We start from the raw sequence: 27,503 nt of genomic DNA, 5'->3' as shown, positions 1-27,503 counted from the left end.
GCAAAATGTTATCTTAGCATTAGCCTGAAAATAGAAAGAAACAGCAGTCCTACCACTGCAATAAAATTTAAATCACGATTGGAAAAAAAGGAAAAGCAGCTAGAATCTGTATAGGGAGATGTTTAAGACATGATTTTGTGATGATTGGCAGCTAAAAAACCTAAAGTAGTAAGTAAGTAAGTAAGTAAAATTTATTTATATAGCACATATAGCAGGCAGGGGCCACAAAGTGCTTCACAAACAGGGTTTAAAAACATCACAAGCAATATACAGACAGTACAAAAATCATAGCAGCCCTAAAAGAGACTAATTAAAAGCCTGGACAAATAAAAACGTCTTCAGTTGACTCTTGAAAGTGTCAACTGAATCAATTGAGCGCAAGGATGATGGAAGTTCATTCCAGAGGCTCGGAGCAACGACCTGGAACGACCGGTCACCTCTAGTGTGATAATGAGCTCGAGGGACCTTCATCAGGTTCTGATCCATAGACCTCAGCGCTCACATAGGGGCGTAAGGCTGGATCAGCTCACTAAGGTAAGAGGGAGCCTGACCATGTAGGGCTCTGAAGGCCAGAACCAGGATTTTAAACCTGAACCTAAAGGACACTGGAGTCTGATCATTATGCTTTAACAGAATGTGTGGCTTTGAATACACAGTAAAATGAAAAGTTATTACTTATCTTATTTATTTATTCTTTCTGTTTCTTTCCTCACAGCTGCAGCTTTGGAAGTCTTTCATGGCGAGTTGCTTTTTTAGTAGTGTAGGTTGTGTTCATTTAATTCCAGTTTCATTTTCATGGCCATAAGTAAGCCATAGTATGGAAACCTGATTTGATCTGAATTTGTAAACCTCTATGCACTGTAAATGTTGTATGTGGGATGAAAGAGAAAGTTAGAAGACAATGGTGCAAGATTTTTACTGTATGAGCTTTTCAATGTGCTGTTGTGATTAACATTTGATAATATCGACCAGCCTCATCATCTTCTCTGCTGTTACAGCTATGTCTTTTAATGCCAGGAGTTACTTTTTTTTTAAATCAGATCTTCTCCTTCAGTAATTAGTAATTGAGTCTGCTGGAAAATGAAGTAAGTGTGATTGTTTTTCAGTAGCTCTTCGTGGTAGCAGCCAGATCCTGCTGCACTTAGCTGACTCTGTGGGCCATAATTGAAACCATTTGTGGATCAGGTGGAATTCTGGGACTTCTGGGCTTCACTTCAAACTCCCAAAGTGTGTTATTTTCTCTGTTTCTTTCCTTCAGCCAGAAAAAGTCTTACATCAGCCTTCATTTCCCCCCCCCCCCCTCTCTCTCTCTCCCTCTCTCTCTCTCTCTCTCTCTCTCTCTCTCTCTCTCTCTCTCTCTCTCTCTCTCTCTCTCTCTCTCTCTCTCTCTCTCGCTCTCTCTCTTCTCTTTTCCACTCCCTGAATGTCCTCACAAGGAAGAGGTCAGTGACTCCAGTGCTGAATGCATTAACTCACAGAAGTAGATGTGGAATATTTCCTGAATGGTTTCATAATAACAAGAGAAGAACTTCTGAAAGTAAGTCAAATCCATATTTTTACTCATATGTGACTTTTAGCTCGGGATGGAAACTGACTTTGGAGAAAGTTTGTGCTAACGCAACTCAGCTTCGCACAGAGAATACTTCATACCGGAAAGTACATAACACAGAACTACTGTACATGAAATATGCATATTTGTTCACATGAAGATGAAAATGCAGGACATCTACACTTCATTTCATTGAATTCTTTTATCGAATCAGTATCATATTGCTGGTGGAAAAGTTATTCCACTCTTAATGATCTTCATGTCAGAGTGCCAGAAATGGAAGCTCAAGTGAAAACCATGTGACAGACAGGTTTTGAAGATTAAAAAAACATTTAACTCTTCTAAATGTGCATTTAGAAAGAAAGATATTTCAACACCATAGTTCATTTAACACTGTATGAGGAGAGAGTGGCATCATCACAGCATATCTTTGGTGAGCCTATGAAAGATATGGTGCAGTTCTTGAAGTTCCTCTAATTATTGAGTTTGTTAAAGCTTAAAGTCGCTTAAACCTACACTGGAATTGTACAAGATGAATAAATCCAGGTACTGTGGAAGAAGGAGTAAGACCCTGGGATACAAGGAGTACTGTGTGTGCTTTTACCACCATGTTTCTCACCAGGGTTTAATGAATGCTGAACTCTGTACAACTACGGGCAAAATCCTGTAATATAACTAGTATCTATCTTTTAGAGTTGTGTAACCCTGCATCTGAGTGATTAGTCTATATTTATGCGACTCAAAAACAATTCCGAAATGTACATGTAAAGCACCAGATTTTCTGTGGACAATGTGTTGAGTTCCTTGATTTATATCCTTCCGGAAACTTTTAGGTGTGAAGAGAAGAGAGGAAGGTCATGACGGTTCATCCAAGTACTTACCTTGTCTATTTTTTCCTGCTGGCTGCTGTTGTCCGGTGTCAAGTCAACCCAGGTAAAATAGATATTTCACTTTTGCATCCATGCCCTTCTGTCCTTTACGGTAATGGATACATACTCAAGGAAATCAAGGAATATGTTGTGGTAGAGATAACAACCAATCTTGAACCTGTTCCATGCACATGTCATTTAGACAATGAATGCTATAATAAGATTCAGTTTTTGAATAGTTTCTAATGTTTGATTAGTAAAAGATGTTGAATGTCCTTAAAAAATGCAAAGATTCTATATTTTTAAGTGATAAGCATGTTGTTGTTGTTAGGTGGGTGGGCTTAAATCTCAAGAATGTGATGTGTGTGTATGTGTGAGAAAGAGAGGGAGAGTGTGTGTATGTGGTTTACCTAATGGTCAGACAGCAAATAACCTCAGCACAGGCGAACCTTTCACAAGCAGGGGGCATTCATGGAAAAAAAAAAGTTTGAAAATTCATAGGCATAGCTGTAGGTAACACATACACACCTACACACAAGCTCCCTCTCACACACATGCACTCATTTCACTTTTGAATATTTACACAGTAAAAGGGTTATTTGCTCTGACAGTGTCTTTAAGTACATGTCAGGTGTTCAGTGTGTATATGTGAATAAAACACAGACATCCCTTAATAACAGGGTAGAAATGCTTAGAATACACAAATGTAGATTCATAAATAAGATTTAGAGATCTGTTTCTGAGTAATAGTAACACTTTTAGTTGATGGAGTTATTAACCAGCAGATTGTAGTGCTTTAAAACACAGAAATGTTTCTCACATGTCTTTGGGAGAGATTATAAAAAAAGGAACAGTAAGCATCTCTGAGGCCACTCCCATCTCGCTCTGCTTAGACTGGCACCCACACAGTGACACCTCTGTTTGGCATTAGGGGCCTGCAGGGCTACAGGAAAGGGGACTGAGGTGGGAGGGAGGGGACTTGACCACTTACACTTCCTCACATCGTGCAAACACACCAAAAGGATCAAAACTACACGTGAGAAAAATATAGCCACACAGTAACACATGCTAAAACATATCAAAATGAACCTCAAAATGTGTGTTTCAGTGATGCTTTGTGCGTTTTGTAGAGATGTGTCGGTATCCTCTTGGTATGACTGGTGGGCAGATTCAGGACGAGGACATCTCTGCATCCAGCCAGTGGTCTGAGTCAACTGCTGCAAGATTCGGCAGGCAAGTTCAAGAAACATTTCTTTTTCTTGCATCTCAGTCTAAGACTTAAAGCTATTTTCAAATATGCACTTGTGAAAATTTCCCCTAGAACCTTCCTGAGTTTGTTCTACATGAAGCAGGCTTCTCATTAGGCAAGATGAGGGAAAATGGATGTGCTAAGATGGTGCACAGGCAACAGAGTCCAGCGCTGTGATGAACGTTTTTTCCTTTATATCATTGCTAAATGTAATTGGATTTATTCACAGTATCAATGCAACAGCAACATTAGCATAATCAGACTGATCATCAGAAAACAGTATGAAGCCTTTTCAACATGTGCAAGATGATTGTACCCGTCACTCAGTGAATGTGTGATATGTAAGAGATTTACCCACCGTCTTGCTTGGGGTGAGATTTTCCTGAATATTTTCTGCTACAGACATATCAGCTGCATCAAACATCACCAACTACATGACAAAATGTTATGTTCACATATGCAGCTCCCCCTGAAACTATATTTGATACGAATAGTCTGTATGGTTCTTTTAACCCTTAAAGGCCATCGGCCATTTTTGCCATATTCTGTTTTGATTTGGTCCAAGAAGAAATTCTGCCTTATTCTTTATGTACCAAACAGGCTTTTTTTATTTGTTGTTATTATTTAGCTGTTCTGGACATCCAAGAAAACACAAGATCTTCCTCAGCTGGTGAAGTTTGTTTAGGGGTCATACAACTTTAAAATGTTACATTTTATGACTAATGAGCCAACTCCATCTGCAGAAGAAGATTGTTGAATTTGGATAGGCTTTTTTTCTAAAGCTCCAGAGCAACAACTCAATGGACCTTGAAAAGATATTGTTATGAAAACTGCTGTTGTAAGCATGATGTTTGAATCCCAGTGTAATTATGTAAAGGTTTACACTATGCAATATCTTCAGCAGGTGCATCAAATAGTCAAAGAGATTACAGAAAAGATCATGCATGAAAGATGTATTTTCTTGTTCTCTGTTTCATGTCTTGCTAATTCTTCCTCTCCTCTGCATGTCTTTAAGCACTTCTTCACTCCTTCTTATCCGTCCTCTCTCTATCTGAACTCTCTGCCCTCCTCTCTTGTTTCTTCCTCCTCTCCAGACTTGACCTGGATAACGGAGACGGTGATGGAGCTTGGTGTCCTGACATCATGTCAGAGCCTGACGGCCTCAAAGAGTACCTTCAGGTGGACCTGCGCTCACTGCACTTTATTACCCTGGTGGGCACCCAGGGTCGCCATGCCGACGGGATGGGTAATGAGTTTGCCCAGAGATACAGGATCAAGTACAGCCGTGACGGCAACAACTGGGTGGGCTGGCATGATAGAAAGGGAAGGCAGGTAAGTGTGTACAGATGAGTCTGTGAAGTTGCTCCTCTTTACTGGCACACGCAGGTACGCTTCAGTTCAGTTCTGACAGGGGAGTCAAGGGCAAAAAACGTTCATAAAGGGGATGTAGCAAACAGTAAGTTGCTCATTGGTTTGTTGCCCACTGGCTTTTGGAAGCTATTCAGATTTGTCATTTTGGTGTTTTGGAACCAGGAGTCAGAATTTCCGTACAAAAAGGTGAAGCTAAAGAGGAACAAGTGGTTGCTAAACACTAAGACATAAAAGTGATATAGTTATTGGGTCTGCGCTAACGTCTGATTTAATGGAAGGCTAACTCGATCGCTAAAAAGTCAGTTACAGTGAGGGCAGAGAGAGATAGCTGCCATTGTGTAACATAGTGAAAATCCACATAGTGAAAATACTTGAGCCCAAAAACTTTGGCGTCCTGTAAGTGCAATTACCCCAAACGACATGACCTATTATTTATCTGATATTTGCTTGAAGAATTGCTTGAAAAGCACAAACAAAACAGGTACTGCCAAAATGTCAAGTTCACTGACTGTGATTAGCTGACACCTGGCAGACAGCCAGCAGCATCCACCTGTCACTCAAAAACTACCATTTCCTTTAGGTATTTAACTTTTAGGCTAAATACAATTTAATCTAATCATTTATGCAAGAATACATCATCTGTACAGTTTTCATGATGTGATAAATAAGGGACCAAAATGTTTTTTGGATGTTGTTTTTTTTATCAGCTTTTATCTCTGCTGTCGAGTTTGGTATGTTGATACAGTACGTGTTAACACAGTATCTGATCCAAATGCTCAGAGATGGCAGCAGGCAGGATCATCAGATCACAGCAGATAATCTCTGATGTAATAGGTTAGATGACCATTTCAGTAGAGCAAGAAGGAGATGAATTAGAACCGTTTTTTTCTGGTTTTGTTCAAATGAAGGAATGTTCAATCCTATTTCTATGCAGCTTTAGTGATGCAGCCCAAACAACAATTAAAGAAAATATTTTTTTCATGTTTTGACTTTCGTCCGTGACACGTTTCACTCGCCTATTCATCTCTTCTTGGTGTATTTTGTGTCTCCTCTGCCAGGTGATTGAGGGGAACAGGAATGCGTACGATGTGGTGCTGAAGGACCTGGAACCTCCAATCATCGCTCGATTTGTGCGCTTCATGCCTGTGACGGATCACTCCATGATCGTGTGCATGAGAGTGGAGCTCTACGGCTGTGAATGGCTTGGTCAGTATTTACATTTCATTGCACAAGGCAATGTCTTCAGCTTCACTAGCCCTATATTTGTTTGTTTCTTTAAAATGAATTAATTTTACTTACTCATTTATTTATTTTGTATTAGTATTACATGCAAAACGTATTCTTTTTATGATCTTCTACACGCATGCAGTGAATAAGTCCTGTCCTCTCTGCCCCTGCAGATGGTCTCATGTCTTATAGTATTCCAGATGGGCACCAAATGATCTACAGAGGCCTGGATGTCTACTTTAATGACTCTGTGTATGATGGAGCGTTGGCTGAAAGGTCTGGGTTTAACTGCTTCTTAAAGAAGAAACATGAAGTCATATTTTTGATCAATTGCGTGTGCGGTGTTCTTCTCTGAGCTCCATGATAAATGTTGTTTAAAATGCAAGCCTTCATTTGTATTTCCTCCGTTCATCCCTCCACTAGGCTGACAAAAGGCCTGGGCCAACTGACAGATGGTACCTGGGGATTGGATGATTACCTCCATAGCCACATATACGGCATGTGGCCGGGCTACGACTACGTGGGTTGGAGCAACAAGAGCTTCCCCAAAGGTTATGTGGAGATGATCTTTGAGTTCGACCACATCCGAAACTTCACCTCCATGAAGGTAAGGAGCAGGGTGAGGATTTAAGTACACAGAACAGGCATATTATTACGAAAGTGAAATATTTTAGAAAAATGCTGAGCCAACACTACAGTTTAGTAAGATGACTCTGGGCAAGCATCCATCTCCAATAGCTGCAGGGGATTTTTACTGAGACATAAAATGTATAAAATGATGCAGAATATAGTGCCCTGTATAATGAGCCTATTTGTCATGGGAAGGGTAAGTGCTGTGTCCAGAGATGAAAGATATTTCAGCAACAGCACAGCAAAACAGATTAGTCATCAGTACACCTGCTCCTGCATCATCTTTCCTTTTTTTAATCCTGACCCTTAATCGACTGTTTAGTCATCATGGTCAAAAAGGCACATTTCTAGTAGGTATAATAGTAAAATTTAATTTTTGCAAGTTAGAGATTTCATGAAATTGAGTATGCCAACGCTTCATCCTCAGGTCCACTGTAACAACATGTTCAGCAGAGGAGTGAGGATGTTCAGACAGGCTGGCTGCTACTTCCGGTCAGGATCAGACTGGGAGCCGGAGCCCGTAACCTTCAGGCCCGCTGTGGACCGTGTGAGCCAGAGCGCCCGCTTTGTCGTTGTGCCACTTGGAGACCGCACAGCCAGCGCTATTAAGTGCCGCTTCCACTTCAGTGATGTGTGGATGCTGTTTAGCGAGGTGGCCTTCCAGTCAGGTAAAATCACACTATTTTTATTTTAACTCATTTTTCACTTAACCCCCAGTTTGAAGCACTGGCCCAACGCATTGTCCTTCTTCTATAGGCTCAGCAGTCTACAATAATTCTCTCAGTCCCAGAAAACATGGACATCCAACAAACACATTACCAGGTCAGCAGCTTAACACTATTGTCTCTTTGTTTTTAATTAAAGGAGATGACAGTTGGGCAGATGAACTGCTGGCTGCTGTTATATGAGGCTGCTGAGAAGTTGTAAACAAATACAATGCTTTAGGTATAATCTCCATTAAACATAAATAAAATAGAAGCTTTTTTTTTTTTTAGAAGGATTGTTTATGTATTTTCATCAAGTGTAGTTCTGAGTAGTTCAACTCTAGTTTGAGTGGTTGATCTGAGTTGTTTATTAATATTTGATCCATTAAAATAACATTACAGCTCATGCTGTAAAAAAAAGTCTCTAAGGGCTGGTGTCAGTTTATTTATATCTAACATTGTTTGCTTGCTACAACATCTTCATCTTATCAGTAGACTATTCAGCACACTCATTAGTATCGTCTATTGTAAATCACAGACCCACCCCACATTGTTAAGTGGTTGAGAGAAAGTTAAACTGAATAAAAATGTTATTTACAACATTATATTTATTGAAACTTCATGGTAGTTCTCTTCTTAGATTATAAAAAGTGCACTCTTTAAATTCCTTTCACACAGACCTGACACAGTAAAGGTAAATGCCCTACCTTTTGGCACTTAACTTGTATCCGTTTGGCTCTTCTAATAAAGTAAGTGTGTGGTCCTGGTGTAGGTAATTACTTTTAAGACGTGCTTTAACTAAATTGTTTCCTGGTTCAACAGTGCCCCCTGCTGTTGGCTTTAGAAACGACAGATCAAACACACATCGGGCCTCTCCCTGTGGTACTGAAGGAACATGGAGGAGATTATGCAAAAAGCATGCTTTCATAAGAACCTAAACTGTCATGGATTAAATAAATCCACCTAAACTCTCTGATCCTTCATATCTCTGGTCAGGAGATGATCCGACTCATAAAATGGACGACAGCAACACCAGGATCCTGATTGGCTGCTTGGTGGCCATTATCGCCATCCTGATGACAATCATAGTCATCATCCTGTGGAGGCAGGTGTGGCAGAAGATGCTCGAGAAGGTGAGAAGAGAGTTAAGGTCCAATAATCAGTGATTCCGTGTCAGTGGTTGAGAAGCACTGAAAATGTCAGGCACACCAAAACAACACTTTAAGAAAAAAGAACTAACTAAAGTAAGGACTATAGCCCATGCAGGATGTGTTTACTGCACATTTTGAATACATTTTTCAACAACATATGTGAAACGTGTGTGTTGTAAATCAAAACATGCCATTGATAAAACATGTCGGGGAGCTTGCAAATTCCAGTGTGTAGAAAACATTTTTTCCTCTTTACAATCTCTGCTAAAATCAAAACGCTCTATTTGAAAATCTTACATCCAACCTCTAACTAAACAATAAAAAGGCCTAAAGTCTCCCTGTCTTGCCGTCTTAGGCGTCTCGTCGGATGCTGGATGATGAACTCACAGCTCGTCTTGCTGTCCAGGCTCAGGCCTTCTCCTCCCATCACTCCTCTCTGACCAGCGAGGGCGGATCCACCTCCAACTCAACCTACGAGAGAATCTTCCCCCTCTGTGCCGACTATCAGGAGCCTTCACGCCTTATCCGGAAATTACCTGAGTTCGCTCAATCCACAGAACATCTCGGTAAGATTCTTAATGTGTAACGCTGTGGTTGTATGGGGATAGCTGGAGCTGCTAATGTTTGTATAATTTCCCATCAGGACTGAGCTCAATCGGTAAAGCTCTTGCAGCTGGTGGTGCAGACGGAGCCCCTCACTATGCCGAGGCAGACATCATAAGCCTGCAGGAGTCTTCAGACTGCATCACAAACTCCATCACAGCCGTCAGCATGAATCTGTTTGCTTGCTCGGATTCCTTCATGAGAGAGTTCCCAAGACACAAACTCACCTTCAAGGAGAAGCTGGGAGAGGGCCAGTTTGGAGAAGTAAACTCACTTTTTAAAGCTCTAATGTTTGTTAGAAATGTTTTTTTATTTTTATAGAAAAAACAAATTCACCATTGAGTGCTGTCTGTCCCTGTTATGTTGATGTTTATGGTAAAAGGTAAAAGCTATGGGTAAAAGTATGAGACATTGCTGACAAAGCAGAATCACTTGGTGGTATTAAACCAAGTTAAAAAAAAAAGACAGTTTCAAATTTTGGCAAATTTATGTTGGACTGAAGAAGCACATTTTTTAAACAGGTCCACTTGTGTGAGGCAGAGGGCATGCAGGACTTCCTGGATGAGGACTTGACTGTAGAGGGAAACACTGAGTCACCTCTGCTGGTGGCGGTGAAAACACTGCGTGAAGATGCCAACAAGAATGCAAGGTGAAACAAATGTGTGACTTTTTGTTTTCAAGAAAATCCAGAAAATGTATCTCCAGCTCTAAGTAACTACTAATTGTACAGCCCCAACTCCATGGAATTATACTTTGTCTTAAAAAGTCTTGTCATGGTCATTGAAACAAACAAATTAACAATGCAAGTTTCCCCTTGAGATTCTGCAATCTCTTCATTAATAGTTAATTGTATGAAGATTACAATTACTCAAACAAAATCAGATAAAAGTTCAAACTGACATGAAAGTCAAAAACTTGTCTGCTTCCATTTGCAGCAGCCTTGGCTTTATGCACCATAAGCTCCACCCAGTGTTCAGTGTTGGAAGTACATTTATATACATTCACACAAGAATAGAATTAACAAAGCCCAAAAAAAGCTAAATAAAAATACATTTATTTCAATTGTTTAATCCAGCAGTTAATTCCGATTGTTTTTCCACGTGCAGGAATGACTTCCTGAAAGAGATCCGGATCATGTCTCGTCTGAGGGACCCCAACATTGTGCGTCTGCTGGCGGTGTGCGTGGACACTGACCCGCTGTGTATGATCACTGAGTACATGGAGAACGGAGACCTGAACCAATTCCTGTGCAGTCTGAGACGTAAAGAGGCTGCTGAAGACAAGACGGAACAAGAGAAGGAAGAGGGAAAGGGTATGGTCAGGTAGGCTCATGAAATGGGGTGTAAAGAAACGCTTCAAGTAGTCAGAGTGTGAATTGTTTACTTTTGTTTCTTGGACTTGGAAAAAAACACTTCAGAGTGGTTTAATTCTTTAAGTTATGTGTGTGTCCACTTAGACTTTTTTCCTAAATACTGATGTCTTTTAAGCCTGCGTCTGGCTTTACATATTATCATGGATGATACAAGAATAATAAATAATAATAATAAAATCACAATCGTGCACCTTCTCTTGCAGCAAGCTTATCAGCATGGCTGTGCAGATTGCTTCTGGTATGAAGTACCTGTCCTCTCTCAACTTTGTCCACCGTGACCTGGCAACACGAAACTGTCTGGTAGGAAAGAACTTCACCATAAAGATCGCTGACTTTGGCATGAGCAGGAACCTGTACAGAGGGGATTACTATAGGATCCAGGGCCGGGCGGTGTTGCCTATTCGCTGGATGTCCTGGGAGAGCATCCTCCTGGTGAGTGCTAAGCAGAGCAGGAGACATTTAAGACGCACCAATAAGGCACGGAGGAAGGGTAAACTCTCGTCATGCAAATATTAACCATTTTATTTCGGGATAGGGTTGGTACAATAGCATTACTTTGTACTTACGGGTGCAAAGCAATGCAGAGTCCTCATAGAAAAGGCCTGTTTTATCCAGTGTCTTTCTCTTATTCACGTCTTCCTAAGTATCTTAAATGCAATCTCATTATGAGAGTCCATGTTGTTTCTTCTTTGCTCCCAAAAAAAGGCAGAACACATCTCTGCTTACAATTCATTCAATTATTTATTTTATTATTTAGTCTTTTTTTTTTCCACTCTGAGTATGAGCTTTTACCATCTGGCAGAGGATACAGAGTCCCTAAATGTAAACTGAACCGTTTTAAAAACTTCACATTTTTTTTGTGAAGTTCTTCTACATCATCAAACTTTGAATAATGTTTCTTCAGGCTGTATGAGTTGTGCAATAGCATCATGGTGTTCTTATCTTGTCTTTTTGAATGTGTTTCATGCGGGTCTTGTGCAGTACTGTATGAGCAATGTCTTTTATGTCTTTTTAAATATGAATTCTTTGCTGGGTTGTATCTAATAATAAGTTTTCTGTTTACTAAGGGTAAGTTCACAATGGCCAGTGATGTGTGGGCGTTCGGTGTGACTCTGTGGGAGATTCTCACTTTGTGTAAGGAGCAGCCGTACCCACAACTCTCTGACGAGCAGGTCATCGAAAACACAGGAGAGTTCTTCAGGGACCAGGGCAAACAGGTGAGAAGCGCGCAGTCCCACCTGTTTATGCTGTGTCAAGTATGGTCAATCACAATTTGGGGGGGATTATACAAAAAAATGAAGTCTCCCAAAATCTGTCAGGTTTGGGTAGCTTTGCACAGAACCATGTAGTACACATGTTCACACTTGGAGTACATTTCAAAGCCTGTACTTTTTTCGCTTTAATCGTTAAAATGATTCAAATCATGACTTTGAATTTAACCTGCCTTTTTTTAAACAAGACTGTTTTATTCTTTGTTCTCAGGTGTACCTGCCAAAGCCTCCCTGTTGTCCGGACACTGTCTACAATGATTTGATGCTGAGCTGCTGGAGGAGAAATGCCAAGCAGAGGCCCGGCTTTCAGGAGATCCACACTCAGCTGATGGAGAGCCTGGCGTAGCAGACAGGACAGATTGTCTCTCTCTGCCATGCACTGTAACAATTGCTCCCTACAGTCTGGATTTATTTGGAATCAGAAACAACCAATGAAATGTTTTCCATTTGTTTTTTTTGCCTTCTTGCTACGATGGTGCTGTAAATAAAAAGATATGAGGAGAAGGTTTACACTTGAACAGAGCTTTAAATTGTAGATATCGTTCAAACAAGCACTATTCACACATCTTTGTATTTATTAAATTCTTTTTATTTCCTAAGTCATTTCTATTTATCGAGTACTTTATGTTAATCATAACTTTTAAAACATTTCCTTATACAAATTTATTTCTAGTGCACATTTATCTGTGAATGTTGAGTCACGTGACCTTGAATTTAATATATTTGTTTCTTACTTTGGAGTATGAAAGAATGATACAATAATGTATGTTGCTTAATAAAACATGTGTTCTTACTCTGCAGCAGAGTATTCAAGTATTTAATGAACATGTATTTTGTCATTTTTCTGATATTAATCATTTGTACAATTCTAAATTGTTGTCTTTTGACAACCTGTCAAATCAAACACCCTTGTAAATAATGCAAAAGTTATATTAACTGCATTTTCATGTTGTCTTATTTTATTTGCAGTATTGAATTCATACTAGGCTATTTTAACAGTATTAGTTTAAATAAAGAAACTTCCTACAGCCTTCCTAATAACATGTTATCTGTTCATTGTTGAAAGGTTGCTTTTTTAGTAGCAGTACACTAAAGAACCATTTGAATGAAGAAATTATAATATCCACTGCACATCTGATCATATGAAATTGATATTTATTTTAGAGTATTAAACTCTACACTGTAAAATAGTGCCCTTTTAACAGAGTTTAAACTAAAAATATCTCTACATAAAGAACAGTGAATATTCACTACATGTCTTATAAGCATTATTGTCTTTATCCTGTAAGGTCTTATGGCATTTTGAAACATATTCGACCTTGTCATTGTTGAATAGTGATATCATTTACAACAAACTCACCTCACAGTAAGACGTTTCAGTATCGACTCTTTTAATCATTGCGCTCTATCATTGTTTACCCTCGTCGCTCTCCGTACACGCACCTGATTGGCCATCTGCTTGCTGACATCCAATCACACCACTCGAGCACATAGGCTGACGCTGCTCACCGGAATGGGACGATGGGTTGTACATTCCGGGTTTGGGGAAACTAGAAGTGGTTTCAGACCTCGTATGGGTCCTGTTTAAACTCAGCAGTTGTTAGCTCAGGTTAGACATGGAGAGAGTTGTCATTGTCACAGGTGCAAACAGGTAAGTCCACCGAAAATCCGTTTTCAACAGTTAATAAACACGTCATGTCGTTATGGTGACAAGTCATCTCGCGAGATGTAAACACAAAACTGTTGTAAAATAGCTTTTAACAGTTTAATGTGCTGATGTACATTTTATGTTTCTGCATCAGGAAAGGTAGTCTACCTAATCTAAATACTGTATGTTTAAACAACAGCAAACGAAAAAATGTATTGACATTTGAGTTCAACACAAAGTATGTTTTGTAGTTTTTGACAGTCAGCAACTGTATATTTGCAATTATAGAATAACATAATAAATGGTTTTGTACAGAAGGAAATAAAATAAAAATAAATCATGCCAGAAAGTGAAACTGTAAATATCCTACTACAGTATTGTTGTCCTCCTGTCAACTTTAAAGTGCTAGTTCAGGATATTTTGATTATGATTACATGTAATTAAGCTTTAGGCCATAAACAATGTGCCTTTATCATTTTCTCTAACTGATCATTTAAGAACGTCTATGTTTAGATTGAGATTTTGTAAATAAATCGTTTTGATCACACAGCTCTTTACAGGATAGTGTTTGCATGTTTGTGTTTGTCTGCCATCTGTCGCTTCATGCAGCGGTATCGGCCTGGCCCTGTGTGAGAGGCTGCTGACTGAGGACAGCACGCTCCGGCTGTGTCTGGCCTGCAGAAACATGCAGCGAGCTCAGGCTGCCTGCTCTGCCCTCCTGACCTCTCACCCTGGTGCCCGTGTGGACCTGCTGCACCTGGATGTGGGCTCTGTGCAGTCAGTGCTGACCGCTGCTCAGGAGGTCAAGGCCAGGTAGATACAATGACGTCATGACACTGTTGATGCACTGATATCAAAGCTCCTTGTTCTCCTCACCTGAACTTGAAATAGTGATTATGGGATAACAGTTGATTAATGTTTAATGCATGTTTGGATTTTTCCTCAGGTACAGCAGGATTGACTTTTTGTATCTAAATGCAGGAATTATGCCCAACCCTCAGGTGGACGTCAAAGCTTTTTTTAACGGTTTGTTCTCCAGGTAAAACACCAAACCCAGTTCTTGACGTTTCTGTTTGCTTACTGTTAATTTTTTCACATTCAATTAAAGTTTGAAGCTTTTCAACTCATGCAACTTGTCCATTGTTGTTGTGATTGTGTCCCCTCTCTGGGCAGAAATATGGTGAACATGTTTGCTACAGGGGAGGGTCTCTTGACTCAACAGGACCGAATCACCTCAGATGGCCTGCAGGAAGTTTTTGCCACCAATCTCTTCGGTCATTTTCTCCTGGTACACCACAGACTGCCCACGTACATGAATATATCACTAGCAGTGAAATATTTTAACATTTTAAACTGAGAAAAAAGCTCAGTTAATTATCATGAAACACTGTAATTCAGAGTATTGTATCCCCTGCTGTTATTATCATCGACCACCTTATCAGACTGTTATCTTTGAGCAGTTGTTGGATAATAACTGGTCCTTGTCTCCGTGGTGTAGATCAGAGAGCTGGAGTCTCTGCTGTGTCAGGCAGGTCAGGTATCCAGAGTGGTATGGACCTCGTCAAGTAACGCTCGCCGCTCCGCCTTCAGCATCGAAGACATGCAGCACAGAAATGGGACTGAGCCCTACAGTTCCTCCAAATACGCATCAGACATGCTCAGCGTGGCAATCAACAGACACAAAAACAGTCAGGTACAACTGTCACACAATCTGCACATCACTGACACAGCAGTGATTATCACTTCTGAGCGTTGAGAACGTAATACAAAACTATTAAAGAAGATTGAAGCATCTCTACTTTTAGAGCCCTTTTTTTTTTTTTCTTAAAGGTCATTTATCAATCAAACAAGACTTTCATGGCTGTTTTTTTTTTCTTTTTTTAATATTAACTGATGTGTTTTTAAAGATGTGATATCTTAGGTGTATTTAAATGTCCTTTGGCGCCACTCATTAGATCTACCACATGTACTATACTGATCTTAAAGGATTGCTTTCTGTTTTCATAGAACGTTTGCATATCCATTTATTTGTTGTGTTTTGGGTCCTTCTCTCTGTAACAGGGGCTGTTCTCCTCTGTAATCTGTCCAGGACTGGTGATGACTAATCTAACCTACGGCATCCTCCCATCCTTCTTCTGGACTCTCATCATGCCCATCATGTGGCTGGTAGTAGATTTTTATTTTGATGCTATATATGTACATAATAATGGCGGTTGTTTGTCTTATAAACTGTCTCATGCTTTGATGCTTCATTGTTTTGATTTCTCTAAACAGGTCAGGATCTTCACTAACACATTCACACTCACACCGTACAATGGAGCCGAGGCACTGGTATGTTGTCAGCCTGCTCTGTTGAAAATGCAGTAAGGATTCAGAATAGAATCACTGCTAATATGAATTTCTGCTCTGTTTTTCCAGCATTGGTTGTTTCTTCAAAATCCAGAGTGTCTGGATCCCAGAGCAAAGTATCAGAGTTTAACTTCAGGCCTCGGGAAAAACTACACACAGCCACGACAGGTGAGGAAGAAGATACACCTGACATTACCCTGAATCTCACTGTGAGAAGAAGCCATTTTTTAACATGGAGTCTCAGTCAATTCAATGATGCAAGTAGAGTCATATTTGCGCTGGTCTACAAATAACACACAATTATTTTATTGTTTTTTTGTGCAAACAGTAGTACTTCATATGCTACTTGATTCCAGTTGTGGGTTATACTTTACAACTACACGCATTAGCATGAAGGACCACTTTTGGCTGCTAATTCTGTGGTTTATTTCTACTTTTAAGAGATACTCTAAAATTTACCTTAGAGGCGGTGTAAGTGGGAGTAACAAAAAGAAAAGGTTGAATTAGTAATCTGTGGTCCACTGAACTTTAATATATTTTATTGTGATCAAACAACAGGTTTTGCCTGTAGTCTTGCCCAGGTTGTTTGCTCACAGTAAAATACAGTAAAGTAATTTTCAGTGGACCCCAGATTATTGTTTTTTTTTTGTTTTTTTTTCATGGTATGTCTCAACCGTGCGCACCTGAGAACATAGAGGCTGTGCGCGGAGTATCCCATTGGCCATTTACTTAGACTTTTAATCTGACCACAACATAAGCCTTAACAGTAATACAAATATCTATAAGCTGCCTTCACATGTACACTCCTGACATTATCTAAATAATTTCAGGACTCTTTCAGATATTCTCCTCACCTGGCTATTCACATATGCACCTCACAGCGGGACACTGTCCCTGTCAAACTGAAATTGTGAGTGGTGCTTTATTAATCTGTGATGAATTGAAATGGGTTTTTTTGTTCACGTTTCAGATGGATATAGATGAAGAAATGTGTGAGATGCTCTTTTCCAAACTTCTTGAACTTGAGAAAGACTTGAGAAGGACAACCAGAGAGAGAAATACTGACAAGGAATTTCATGAACAGACAGCTGGTGGCGAGGAGAAGTGATATTTTTTTAATGGCAGTTATTTTTAAAGGTGCTTGTGCAATGTGTGATGAAAAACAATAAAAGTGCTTTTCAATCTTGACAGCTGTACCATTGAATGCTCTCTCAGAGTCTCTGCTCCTGCTGTTCTCTTGTTGTAACGAGGATCCCTCTGCCTGCTGTCTTCACCTGATAGCTGTATCGTGTTTCTTCTGCAGCTCCCTTCTTACCTTACAAACTTTAATTAGCAGTCCATTTGTTGCTGGTTTTCAGAGGCCTTTGACCAACTACCTCCAAAACAATCAGCTTTACCATCTGTCGCTTCTTTTACCTCAAACAATACATAGTGGTGCCCACACACAGTCGGCTGAAATCAGTGGTACATTTCAAGAAATTTAATACCTGCTGAAGTCCCGAGTAGACCAAAAGCTTTTACAATCTTGGATTTTTCTTTTCACTGTGCTACAGTTTTTTAAGTCAAGCTTTACCTTCAGCATTTAATGAGACTTAATTAATTAGTCTTTAAATGGAGTCCCTCTGTAATTACATTCTGCTGATAAAACTGTGTACTCTAAATTAGGTCAATATTTGTTTGTCTGGCACACTACAGTAAAATTACTGGCATGATTATGTTCAACAGTGTAGCACTGAAGCAGGTTTGTCTCATGGTCAGTTACTTCAGCGAACGGATGACAAACAAGAATTTCTCATTAAAATGATTATTTTCTTTGTATAATGACTTTGTGTACTTAATAGTTAATATGAGATACTATCTTATTGTTCAGAGGTAGATTGTCATTATACTAATGTCCCAGATCTTGTATATATATCAAATTGACATCCAAACCTAGAACTAAAATTGTCCTTTTTGCCTTTGAAACGGTTTTAAGTCTGCCAATGACTCTTCAAAAAGTCTTTTCACAATGCTTTTTTACTTATGAGTTAAGGCCTCATTTACATTACAAGGAGCCCCATTTTAACTTTTGAAAGAACACACATTCACACACACACACACACACACACACACACACTTGTACATTTAAGAACAACACAACCAAACAAAGTCAAATAGTACAAACAGCTCCTCTTGTGAAATGTACAGAAGAGAAACAAAACGGCCATCCGTTTATCATAATCTATATCACGTCTTTAAAAATTAATGTCAGATTAGAATTTTCTCTCTACGGACAAATAAAATAATATACACACATACACACTTCTACACACATACATTCTTTCTAGAAGAACATTTCTTGTCTGAATGATCGTTTAGAATGATTTCTCTACCGTCCTGTGTTTAGACATTCATTCAGAGAAAAGCGTGTACCAAATGCATTCCACACTGATGGACAAATGTGTTTTGATTTCTACCAAATTTAATCCTTATTTCTCACTCAGTTACCCCAAAAAATTATTAACATTTCATTACTATTAAATAAATACTTAAAGATAGTGTTTTAACACAATAAATATTATTTTTAAATTCTTGTAAATGCACTGGGAAAGATGTCTTCTTGACCATGACTCCAAACTTTTTTTGTCTTCCAAATCTGTCGGAAATCATGTTGAGCAAACCTGATTCCTCAGGATCGATGGTCAGAATGGCCTGCTGCTATGGACCATGAAAGCACTGATGTCTCTCAATCTAACAGTCAGGCAAGTCAGAGTTCTGTAAAACCACTTTCAAGCAACAGTTTGAGATACTTGGATTTGTTGTCATTTATTAAAATACTTGACGAAATTACAAAATGGTAATTGAGCTGTGAATCCAAATGCTTTCATGTCATCTGGAGGCAGACATTTAAAAACTCTTCTCAAAGCTGACACAGATCTTTCCATTTTGTTCTTAATGTTATCTATTAGTTCTTAAAAGGTTGTGATTGAGGTTATAATACCCAGCAGGGTTTTTTTTACACTTGTCAGATATGTTACCACCAGCTGTTACTCAACATGACCCCGCTGGCCCTAAACACACCATTTGCTGCTTTTTATAAACCCACAAATCCTACTTTTATCTCATGATACACATGTCCATAACAGCAGCATGGAGCCACAGCTGCACATTCAAAGTTTTTAATAGAAATGTATGTCTGGTCTCCATGCAGAGTTTATTAATCCACTGTCAACAAAGAACAAGTCAGTATGTCTTTATCTTATTTCTACAAACAGATATATTTTCACGTTATTTAGCAAAGTGAAGACCATCCTTTTTAGTCAGTCTTTTAACTGAACTTTTAAAAAACGTGTTTATTGCGGTATACACCTTTTAGTTTGGCTATTGATCCTTCTTTAATTCAAAGTGTATTCTAACATTTCCCAGTTATTGACTTTTTACTGAATGTTATAGTCATTTTTTAAAATTTTATATTCATTTATTGATTATAAAAATGTTCAGTTTTACCCTCTTTGGCATGCATTTTTCAGGTTCTTTCTAATTTATTTGGCTTTTTATGTTGTTTTTGACTGGCTAAAAGTTGTCAGTGTCTTATTATATTTGTGCTACCGTTTTTATTCTGTTTTAAAACGTAGATTATTTATTTATCAGCATTAACTTGTCATTTGAAATTACACCTGGCTTTGATCGTTTTGAATTTACTTGTCTGGGAGTTTTTATAATTGAACAGTTTTTTATTTTGTGTTTGCAGTATCACAAATATCACACTATTGACGGCATCTGTTGTTGTCCTGTCAGAGAGTAAACCGGGGATTATTCAGTGGGGACATTGAAGTCATTCACGTCGTTACATAATGTAAATAATAACATTGCAGTGTGCGCGCCGCTCTGCTCGATGTCCCGGATGGAGCTCGCACCGGAAGAGAAGGGGCAGCTCTCCCAGCCATCTTGTGGCAGCATCCAGCGAATTGTTCGCATCAAGCCTCGTAGAATCGGAGGTGAATCCCGCTGAAGGGGCGCCATCATGCCCGGACACTTGCAAGAAGGCTTCGGCTGCGTCGTAACCAACCGGTTCGACCAGTTATTGGACGATGAGACCGACCCGTTCGAGATCCTGAAAGCTGCAGAAAACAAGAAGAAGGAGGGGGCCGCTGCTGGGTCCACCAAGACCGCCGCTCAAGCCGCCAAGCAGCTGAAGAAGGAGTCACAGAAGGACAGGAAGAACCCGCTGCTGGACAAGAAGGAGGAGTCCCAGGCCCCTGTGGCCCTGAAGAAAGAAGGTAACAGCTTCACCTGCCTCACCTCCACTCTGTTTATTTTTATGTATTATCGCATCTGCTGTCATCATGTGAGTCTGTTAGCTCCGTTAGCCGCTGAGATCCAAACACAGCGGGAGGTCAAGCTCACAGAGAGGTTATATCTACTCTATATGAAGACTCACTGAGCTCAGGTGGATACACCTGCTCGTCTTGTGTCGCAGGGATGGTTGCCTCCAGCAGCAGCAGCAGCATCACCATCATCCAGCAGCATGAAGGTGTAGAGTCAGTGTTTGTGTTTTGTTATGGTGCTCTGGATGATGCTTCGTGCTGTTAGCAGGCTGCAGGATTTGCAAATAAAATGCGCAAAATGATCACCCGGATGCTGAGAAAACTAGACAGACGGGTCTTTGTTTGGTTTGATGGTATCTCTCCCCCCTGAGTCAATACTTCTTTTTTTACTTTTCCAGTGTTCAAACATCAAAGAGGCCCGCTGTTAGCTTTACTGATAAAAGTAATAGTGACTCTGCATGACAGCTTACATGTTCCTGCACAAGCATGCTTTTAAATAGTAAAGTGTGGACTGTCATATGACTACACCAAGAATTATAAAGACTATTATATTTTCTGTGTCCCTGACAAAGACTGGACAATGTGGCCTCAAATCATGATCACAATTAATGGAACATTTGACCTTGATTACGAATAATAAACGTTTTGGTTTTTTTTTTTGCTCATATAGTTCACTGACATGGTCTCTACTGTAAATATGCTCAATGATTTAAGCTGGAGCGTATTGTTGTTTTTTTTTCTAATGAAAGAGTGTTATTAAAACAAGTAGAAATTAACTTCTCTAAAATGATAGAAAATAAATTACTTGTATTTCTTGCAAACAGTTTTTCTGCAGTGTTTACATTTGGCTTCTTTTTGTTCTGTGTCGTCTCCCCCAAAGACAAAATGAGTCCAAATGACGGACATTGCTTCCATGTTGCTGATTGGACGTGTCATCATGTGACACTGTCATGAAAATAATCGGTATTGGCAAGATTATGTGGGTTTCTGTTAATTAAAGATTAATTGCCTGGCCCTGTTATTGACTCTGCGTGTGTTTGCTCTTGTTGTGTCAGGTATCAGGCGGATGGGCCGGAGACCTGACCAGCAGGGTCAGCCTGGTTCCCAACACCAGGGTGGACAGGGTGAAGGGCGACCTGGAGACAAGAGGCCGGACCGAAGACCTCCACGTGAGCGCCGCTTTGAGAAGCCTGCCGAGGACAAGCCTGAGGGAGGAGGAGAGTTCTCTGTAGAGAAGTAAGTGGTCATGATGAACGAGAGCGAGATAAAACGTGCTGCTTATCTCAGGGTTGTCTAGTGTGATAGTTGTGGAGGCATTCATAGCGAGCGTTTGTTAAAATGGTATGTTTTTTTACACTTTTATAAGAAGCTTGTGTATAGATAGGTTCCAAGTTCTCCAAAGAACAAGTTTTTTATCTACTTATTTCAAAGTCCCACTCTCTGTTTGTGTCCCTCAGGCCCTCTGGAGACAGACCCCTGAGAGGGCGTGGTGGCAGCCGGGGTGGGCGTGGTGGAAGAGGACGGGGAATGGGCCGAGGAGAAGGCTTTGACTCCCGCGGGAAGCGAGACTTTGACAGACACAGCGGCAATGACAAATCGTGAGTCAGTCCTAAACCAGGACCTGTAGCAGAACGAAGAGTCCACAAATAGAAATGAGTGTTTACTGAAGCGTCCTGTTCTTTTGTTTTTGTCATTCATCATCCCCATATATCTTTTATTGAGCTCTCTTACTGCCAATAGTAGCACTTTATTTTACAATGTTTGTTTGGTTTTGACACTGATTGTTGGAAAGTCCTGATTTTAAGATCAGGAGCAGACATGTTTTTTTCAAGTATTATTCTTTAAGCTTCTTTTGAATACCGACTCCAGCTCAGAGGGTTGTTTCCTCAGAATGACTGTTTTTTAAAGCTGCTCGAGACAAAGACAAATGTTAAAGTTAGTTTTAATCCATATTTAAGATGTTGCCTTTTTAAGATTCTGTAAAATATCCTGATGCTGGGTTTGAATTGGATGTGTTGGTATTTTAATTATTTTTTGTTTATTAGCCCACTACGAGAATATTCCCATGTCAGCTATTTTGTTTTTTTTATCACTATTGAATATTAACTATAGATGAGTATTGACGGCCGTTATCAATGTTTTGGTGTTAGTCATTTTAGATAGAAGAGCGCATGCTTCTTCTTCCGATCCTTAATCTCACCAATATTTTTAAATGTTTGACGATGCTCAATGAGACGCTCAACTTTGATATATCGTTCTGGGATATTTGATTATTTTTCGGCCAAATATCTAGACGCTTAAAATATTTCAGACTGCATACATCAGCGTGCGTTTTTCTTCCTGTTTGCCTCAGCAATCAGAAAAGCGAGGAGAAGCGCGGCGGAGGCGGCTCAAACAACTGGGGCACCGTGAAGGAAGAAGTGAGGTGAGTTTGTAATAAGAGACAGAGACAGCCTTACTGTCTGCAGGACAGTGATGAACAGCTGATATTGGATGTCAGAGGGTTCTGACCTGTTGTTGTGGAACAGACGGAGGGGCTGGCACATGTTACAGTATACTTTGGGGAAAATATAGTTTTGGTCTGAGTGGGTTATTACTGGAGATGAAACAGATGCAACACACAGGACGGTGTGTATTAGTGAGATAAAGTTACGATATCATGTTCCACTTCAATCCAGCTGTGCGTGTTTGTTTTCAGTGAGGCTGAACAGACTGCTGCTGCTGAGACGACCCCAGAGGGAGAGGAAAATGCACCTGCCGGCTCTGAGAATAAGTGAGTCTTCTTTTTTCGGCTGATTCCAAACACTCAGTTATATTGTCCGTTTGACACTTCAGAAAAAGTCCCAGCACAGTTTTACGTCATGTTGCTGTTCGGCATCACAAACAGCACCTCTGCACGAGCTCTTTCGTCACATAGCTTCAGTGCAAATTGGATCAACATTGTTTCTGACCTTTTAGCCTCAGGATTACAGAGCATGTCTGGAGCTAAGAGGATTGGCACTTTCAGCTTTGAAGTTCCAACATTGTTGTGTGCTGGCATTATAGAGAAAATGAAGTTGAAGAGGTGAAAAACGAAGGCCCCAAAGAGATGACCCTGGACGAGTGGAAGGCCATGCAGGACAAGGAGCGCACCAAGGTGGAGTTCAACATCCGCAAGCCCAACGAAGGAGCTGACAGCCAGTGGAAGAAAGGATACGTGCTGCACAAGTCCAAGAGTGAAGATGTGGGCGAGGTGATTATTGATGTGAAGAATTAAAAACCATTGTTCGCCTGCAGCTCAACCGTTTTGTCACCGAAGATAATTTCTTTTTATTTTACCCTCTACCCCTGTCTGCACACCGTCATGATTTAATTCTTAATTATCAGTCAAAAACATGAATTGATTTTATCAAAATTTGTAGCACACCATAAAATATTGACATCAGGGAAATGTGACTTAGTAAATGTAAAAGGAACTACTAAATATATTTATTTACTTTAGAAACATCACTTGTAGATTTCAGATGCCTGTTTTGACTTCATATTAATGACATTGACAACATAAAGTAAAACATAAATGCCTTTTTAAACTAGAGGATGCCGACATACACTCTGCGGCTTCTTAAAAACAAAGGTCGTGCTGCGGTGTCTCATGTAAATTCGGAAACTTCTGACGGAAACTTCATCATTCGGCAGCTCGTTGTAGATGTTGTTCTGATGATAACAAATAGTTTCAAAGATCAAAATGAAGGAACAACTTTTTCGGTGCAAAAGAAAATCCCCTCCCCCTTAACTGCTGTTAAAACAGTGAAACTGTAACTGTTCCACCATTACATGTTTGAACCATGTTTCCTTTTGGTACACCTGTGTTGTGTTGGTGTGTGATGGGGAGATATTTCCTGTTGTTCACAAACTGAAGTATATAACTCAAGGATTTTCTATTTATACTCATACTAACCTTATAAAAGTAACTACTCAAAGAAGCTGCAAATGTTTGAATGTGCACTCTGTTTTCAACAATGACAGATTACTGAAGCATTTAAGAATGGTGTTTCTATTTTTACTGTGGAGGTTGCCCATGTAGGACCCTGTTCCTTTTGATATGTGAGCGTTACTGAAGCCTGCCAACTAATCAGACATTGTTTGAAAGATGGCTGCCTGAGGGCCATACTATTTTATTTATTTATTTGAGAATCTTTGGAGCTTTGTAGAAGGAACAAACTTGGTTTTAAGGGCTGCTCCTTGTATGGTTGACATACAACTGATGAAAAGCCTCTTTCTGTTCATGTTTCAGAAGCCTGTTGGAGCTTTGATCGACGCCGCAGAGATCGAAGCAGAGCCACCAACTCTCTTCCACAAGGTGCCTGCAGCAATTCAAATGCTTAGTGTTTACAATCTGTATAAACCCTGCCTGTAGGAAAACGATGAGGTTTAAGCACAGCACTCAATCTTGAAAATGTTATATTTTGTTGTTTATTCAGCAGGCCAACCCTGAAGACCCCAGTGACCACCACTTCCGCAAACCAGCCAATGACATCACATCTCAACTGGAGATCAACTTTGGAGACCTGGGTCGCCCTGGCCGCGGGCGTGGGGGAGCTCGTGGAGGCAGGGGAGGCCGCGGAGGGGGAAGCAGCAGGACGGCACGCGGGGGAGGACGCTCCGAAAAGGTAACAATAACTGCTAGTGTCACTGCAAACAATAAAGGTTTAGTGTCTCTCACAAAAGCTTCAGCTCTGTGAACAGGCCGTGAAAGCACCGAGTTGGAAAACCTGCAGCCAAAACACACATCCCTGAAATAACAGACCAGTGACCACATAATGCTAAACTCACACACACACACACACTGACCTTGTGTCAGCAGTGAGCTGAAGTTGTGTACTGAGCTTAGTTGTCTGAATCTCTTTGTTCACCAAATACCTCACAAATCTCAAGTAGGACATGATATTAAAACTCCTTTTTAAGTAAAGGTGCACAAAGTGATCGATGTGTCACAGAAATCTGCCCATTTTCATTCTGCTCGGCCCTACCTGGCCTGTCTTCACAAGTATAGTTGATCTCCGTCTGCCACAAACCTACACAAACACAGAAGGATAGCCACGCACACAAAAGCTGACATGGTGAGCAGTGTAGCCGTGCCCATCAGTGGAGGAGAAAGAGGTTTGAATCACACACAGTTTCCCTGCTCTCTCCTTACATCTCTGTCCATATGCATGCTCCCTCCCGTCTCCCTCTGTCTCAGGCCGGGGGAGGACAGCATGTTAAAATAACTCATTAATAATCCCATAATATTATTTGTTTACGGAGGAACAGCTAATGACCTCAATGTCTATCATTGCCTTTTGTTTTTATTAACATTCTCCCCTGTTATCCGTTTGTCTCAGCAGGCTGGTGGAGTGTCAGTCCCCAACGTGGATGATCCTGAGGCCTTCCCAGCTCTGGCCTAAAGGCTCCATTTCCACCACCAGCCCACCCATCAGCCCCTCCGGGTCCCTCCTCTACGAGGCTTGCATGCTTACCACATCTTCAAATATATAAAAAAAAAAAAAGAAGAAGAAGAAAAAAAAAAAGAGATTTTAAATGGCAAAAAAAGACTGTCATCTCATACCACTCACACCACCAGAGGACAAAATTTTACCTGTTTTAAAGGAGAACAAAAGACAAAAAAAATGGCGAAAAAGGACCTCTTATTACACTGAAGTTTTGTATTTAGGAACATGAAAGCAGGGATGTTTTCATACTTTTTCCCCCTTTTTTTTCCAGAGATTATGCATACTTCATTGATTATTTTTTTATGTGCTGCTTGAATTACTGCATTTCTGCAATTAGGTTGAAGTGTGTGTATATTAATTCCCCTGAAGCTTTTGTGCTTTCCCCCCTCATGACTGCAGCTCAGTATTAAGGGGACATCTTAGAAAAGACTTTGTACCGGAGATTTTCCTCCCAGTAATGCACACTGATGTGGTAGCACTACACTACATAGGAATCTTGTACTAGATATCTGAAGGCTTAAAATGCATTTAAAGTGTAATTACTCTGAGTACCCATCCTTTTGTGAGGCACAAATTCAGGTGGGTAACCAGACGAAGTGGCTTCCTACTAAAGCTTGGTATTCTTTTGCTTGTTGTGCAGTGAAAGTAAATGCCTCTTTTCCCTTTATTTTGTTTCTGTTGATAGCTTGCCTTTTTGGTGGACCAGTTGTTAGTAATGCTTTGTATCTCCTGATCCAGATGTGCTACCTGTGTTTTCAGGCTGTCCCAGGGCCCAATGTATATCTTTAGGCTGGTCCTTGTAGGTCATACAGACTGTACTACTTTGTTAACTTCAGGACCACTAAGCAAATATTGTATTATTTTGTTTTGTTAAGAATTTTTGTGTGTGTTTGTGCGCGCGCGTTTGTGTGTTGGGTAAGCAAATTGTGAGATTGAATGTGTGAATTTGACAGCTAGTTACTTAGGTTTTAATTATTCTTATGCTATGAACTAGCTATTCTCAAACAGAAGACGGCGAGTGTCTTTTGAGAAGTGATTGTTCCAATCCAGGTGAGAGTGACAGACCATGGACATATCTTGCTCTTAGAGTATCTGTAACGTCTTTCAGATCTCAAAGTACTTGGTTATATCAGCACCAGCCCTCTGCCGATTGTTTCTCCCCTTATGTAAACCATATTTGCTGGGTTTTTTTTCTTTTCTTTTTTTAATTTCATTTTATTTGTGCAGCAGCACCAAATGCATAAATCTTCTGAAAGAAATGTCAGCAGTCATTGTGGAACAATCATGAGCTACAGAATGTAAAATAAGCTAACAGTGCTTCTAGCCACCTGTGTCAGTATTTCAAGCAAACTTTTAATGAAGCGGGTATATATTACACATTGGGGGGTTTTATTTAAAGCTTTACATGCTATGCTCTGCAAAGACTAGCCGGTGATTCACTGATACAGATGGCTGGAGCATTTTTTTCTTGTAGGACGGTTTGAGCCACATGACGGTGAAACTTTCTCTGCAAACATCCCTGTTCTAATAAATTGCTTTAGAGGTGTTACATGTACTCTGCCAGTGGCTGTTGGGTTATTTAAAATCAATACTGTGATTTTTAAGTGTAAATGAACATGCTTTGGACTCGTCGTATAAGCACAATTAAGCTTTCTGTGTTAAACTATTCGAGGATAATGTGATATAAACTTTAGAAGGAAATACATTGTCCAGAAGGGTTTGATTTACTCTT

General features: G+C 40.0%; 3 protein-coding genes across 3 annotated transcripts; all 3 read left to right on the top strand.

Moving 5' to 3' along the window:
- The first annotated feature begins 1,296 nt into the window (after nucleotides 1-1,296).
- On the top strand, nucleotides 1,297-13,350 carry ddr2b (discoidin domain receptor tyrosine kinase 2b). The gene is made up of 17 exons (XM_079349298.1): nucleotides 1,297-1,537; nucleotides 2,383-2,482; nucleotides 3,549-3,651; nucleotides 4,762-4,999; nucleotides 6,097-6,244; nucleotides 6,439-6,541; nucleotides 6,689-6,872; nucleotides 7,323-7,563; nucleotides 7,652-7,717; nucleotides 8,596-8,732; nucleotides 9,106-9,316; nucleotides 9,394-9,617; nucleotides 9,875-10,002; nucleotides 10,460-10,675; nucleotides 10,929-11,157; nucleotides 11,793-11,942; nucleotides 12,208-13,350. The coding sequence occupies exons 2-17, from the start codon at nucleotides 2,407-2,409 to the stop codon at nucleotides 12,340-12,342; spliced, it is 2,589 nt and encodes an 862-aa protein (XP_079205424.1). The 5' UTR covers nucleotides 1,297-1,537; nucleotides 2,383-2,406; the 3' UTR covers nucleotides 12,343-13,350.
- A 116-nt stretch (nucleotides 13,351-13,466) lies between these two features.
- On the top strand, nucleotides 13,467-17,181 carry LOC306827463 (3-keto-steroid reductase/17-beta-hydroxysteroid dehydrogenase 7-like). Its single transcript, XM_079349299.1, has 9 exons — nucleotides 13,467-13,647; nucleotides 14,254-14,457; nucleotides 14,591-14,683; nucleotides 14,818-14,932; nucleotides 15,143-15,337; nucleotides 15,706-15,810; nucleotides 15,919-15,975; nucleotides 16,063-16,161; nucleotides 16,964-17,181. Exons 1-9 carry the CDS (start codon nucleotides 13,613-13,615, stop codon nucleotides 17,099-17,101), a joined length of 1,041 nt encoding a protein of 346 aa, XP_079205425.1. The 5' UTR covers nucleotides 13,467-13,612; the 3' UTR covers nucleotides 17,102-17,181.
- A 2,659-nt stretch (nucleotides 17,182-19,840) lies between these two features.
- serbp1b (SERPINE1 mRNA binding protein 1b) lies at nucleotides 19,841-27,326 on the top strand. The gene is made up of 9 exons (XM_079348507.1): nucleotides 19,841-20,252; nucleotides 21,356-21,536; nucleotides 21,758-21,898; nucleotides 22,654-22,725; nucleotides 22,999-23,073; nucleotides 23,346-23,532; nucleotides 24,574-24,639; nucleotides 24,761-24,949; nucleotides 25,664-27,326. Exons 1-9 carry the CDS (start codon nucleotides 19,997-19,999, stop codon nucleotides 25,724-25,726), a joined length of 1,230 nt encoding a protein of 409 aa, XP_079204633.1. The 5' UTR covers nucleotides 19,841-19,996; the 3' UTR covers nucleotides 25,727-27,326.
- The last annotated feature ends 177 nt before the right edge of the window (nucleotides 27,327-27,503 follow it).

This window comes from Symphodus melops (assembly GCF_947650265.1).
Source record: "Symphodus melops genome assembly, chromosome: 7".
NCBI classification, from domain to species: Eukaryota; Metazoa; Chordata; class Actinopteri; order Labriformes; family Labridae; genus Symphodus; species Symphodus melops.
Note: the sequence above shows the minus strand (reverse complement) of the source record. Positions and strands in the feature narration are given on the sequence as shown.

Coding starts and splice junctions, on each gene's coding strand:
- ddr2b (XM_079349298.1), top strand. CDS start 2,407: ATGACGGTTCATCCAAGTACTTACCTTGTCTATTTTTTCCTGCTGGCT. Junction 6,873..7,322: donor GAAACTTCACCTCCATGAAG/GTAAGGAGCAGG, acceptor CTTCATCCTCAG/GTCCACTGTAACAACATGTT. Junction 11,158..11,792: donor CCTGGGAGAGCATCCTCCTG/GTGAGTGCTAAG, acceptor CTGTTTACTAAG/GGTAAGTTCACAATGGCCAG.
- LOC306827463 (XM_079349299.1), top strand. CDS start 13,613: ATGGAGAGAGTTGTCATTGTCACAGGTGCAAACAG. Junction 13,648..14,253: donor ATTGTCACAGGTGCAAACAG/GTAAGTCCACCG, acceptor CGCTTCATGCAG/CGGTATCGGCCTGGCCCTGT. Junction 15,338..15,705: donor ACAGACACAAAAACAGTCAG/GTACAACTGTCA, acceptor TCTCTGTAACAG/GGGCTGTTCTCCTCTGTAAT.
- serbp1b (XM_079348507.1), top strand. CDS start 19,997: ATGCCCGGACACTTGCAAGAAGGCTTCGGCTGCGTCGTAACCAACCGG. Junction 20,253..21,355: donor TGTGGCCCTGAAGAAAGAAG/GTAACAGCTTCA, acceptor TTGTTGTGTCAG/GTATCAGGCGGATGGGCCGG. Junction 23,074..23,345: donor CCTGCCGGCTCTGAGAATAA/GTGAGTCTTCTT, acceptor CTGGCATTATAG/AGAAAATGAAGTTGAAGAGG.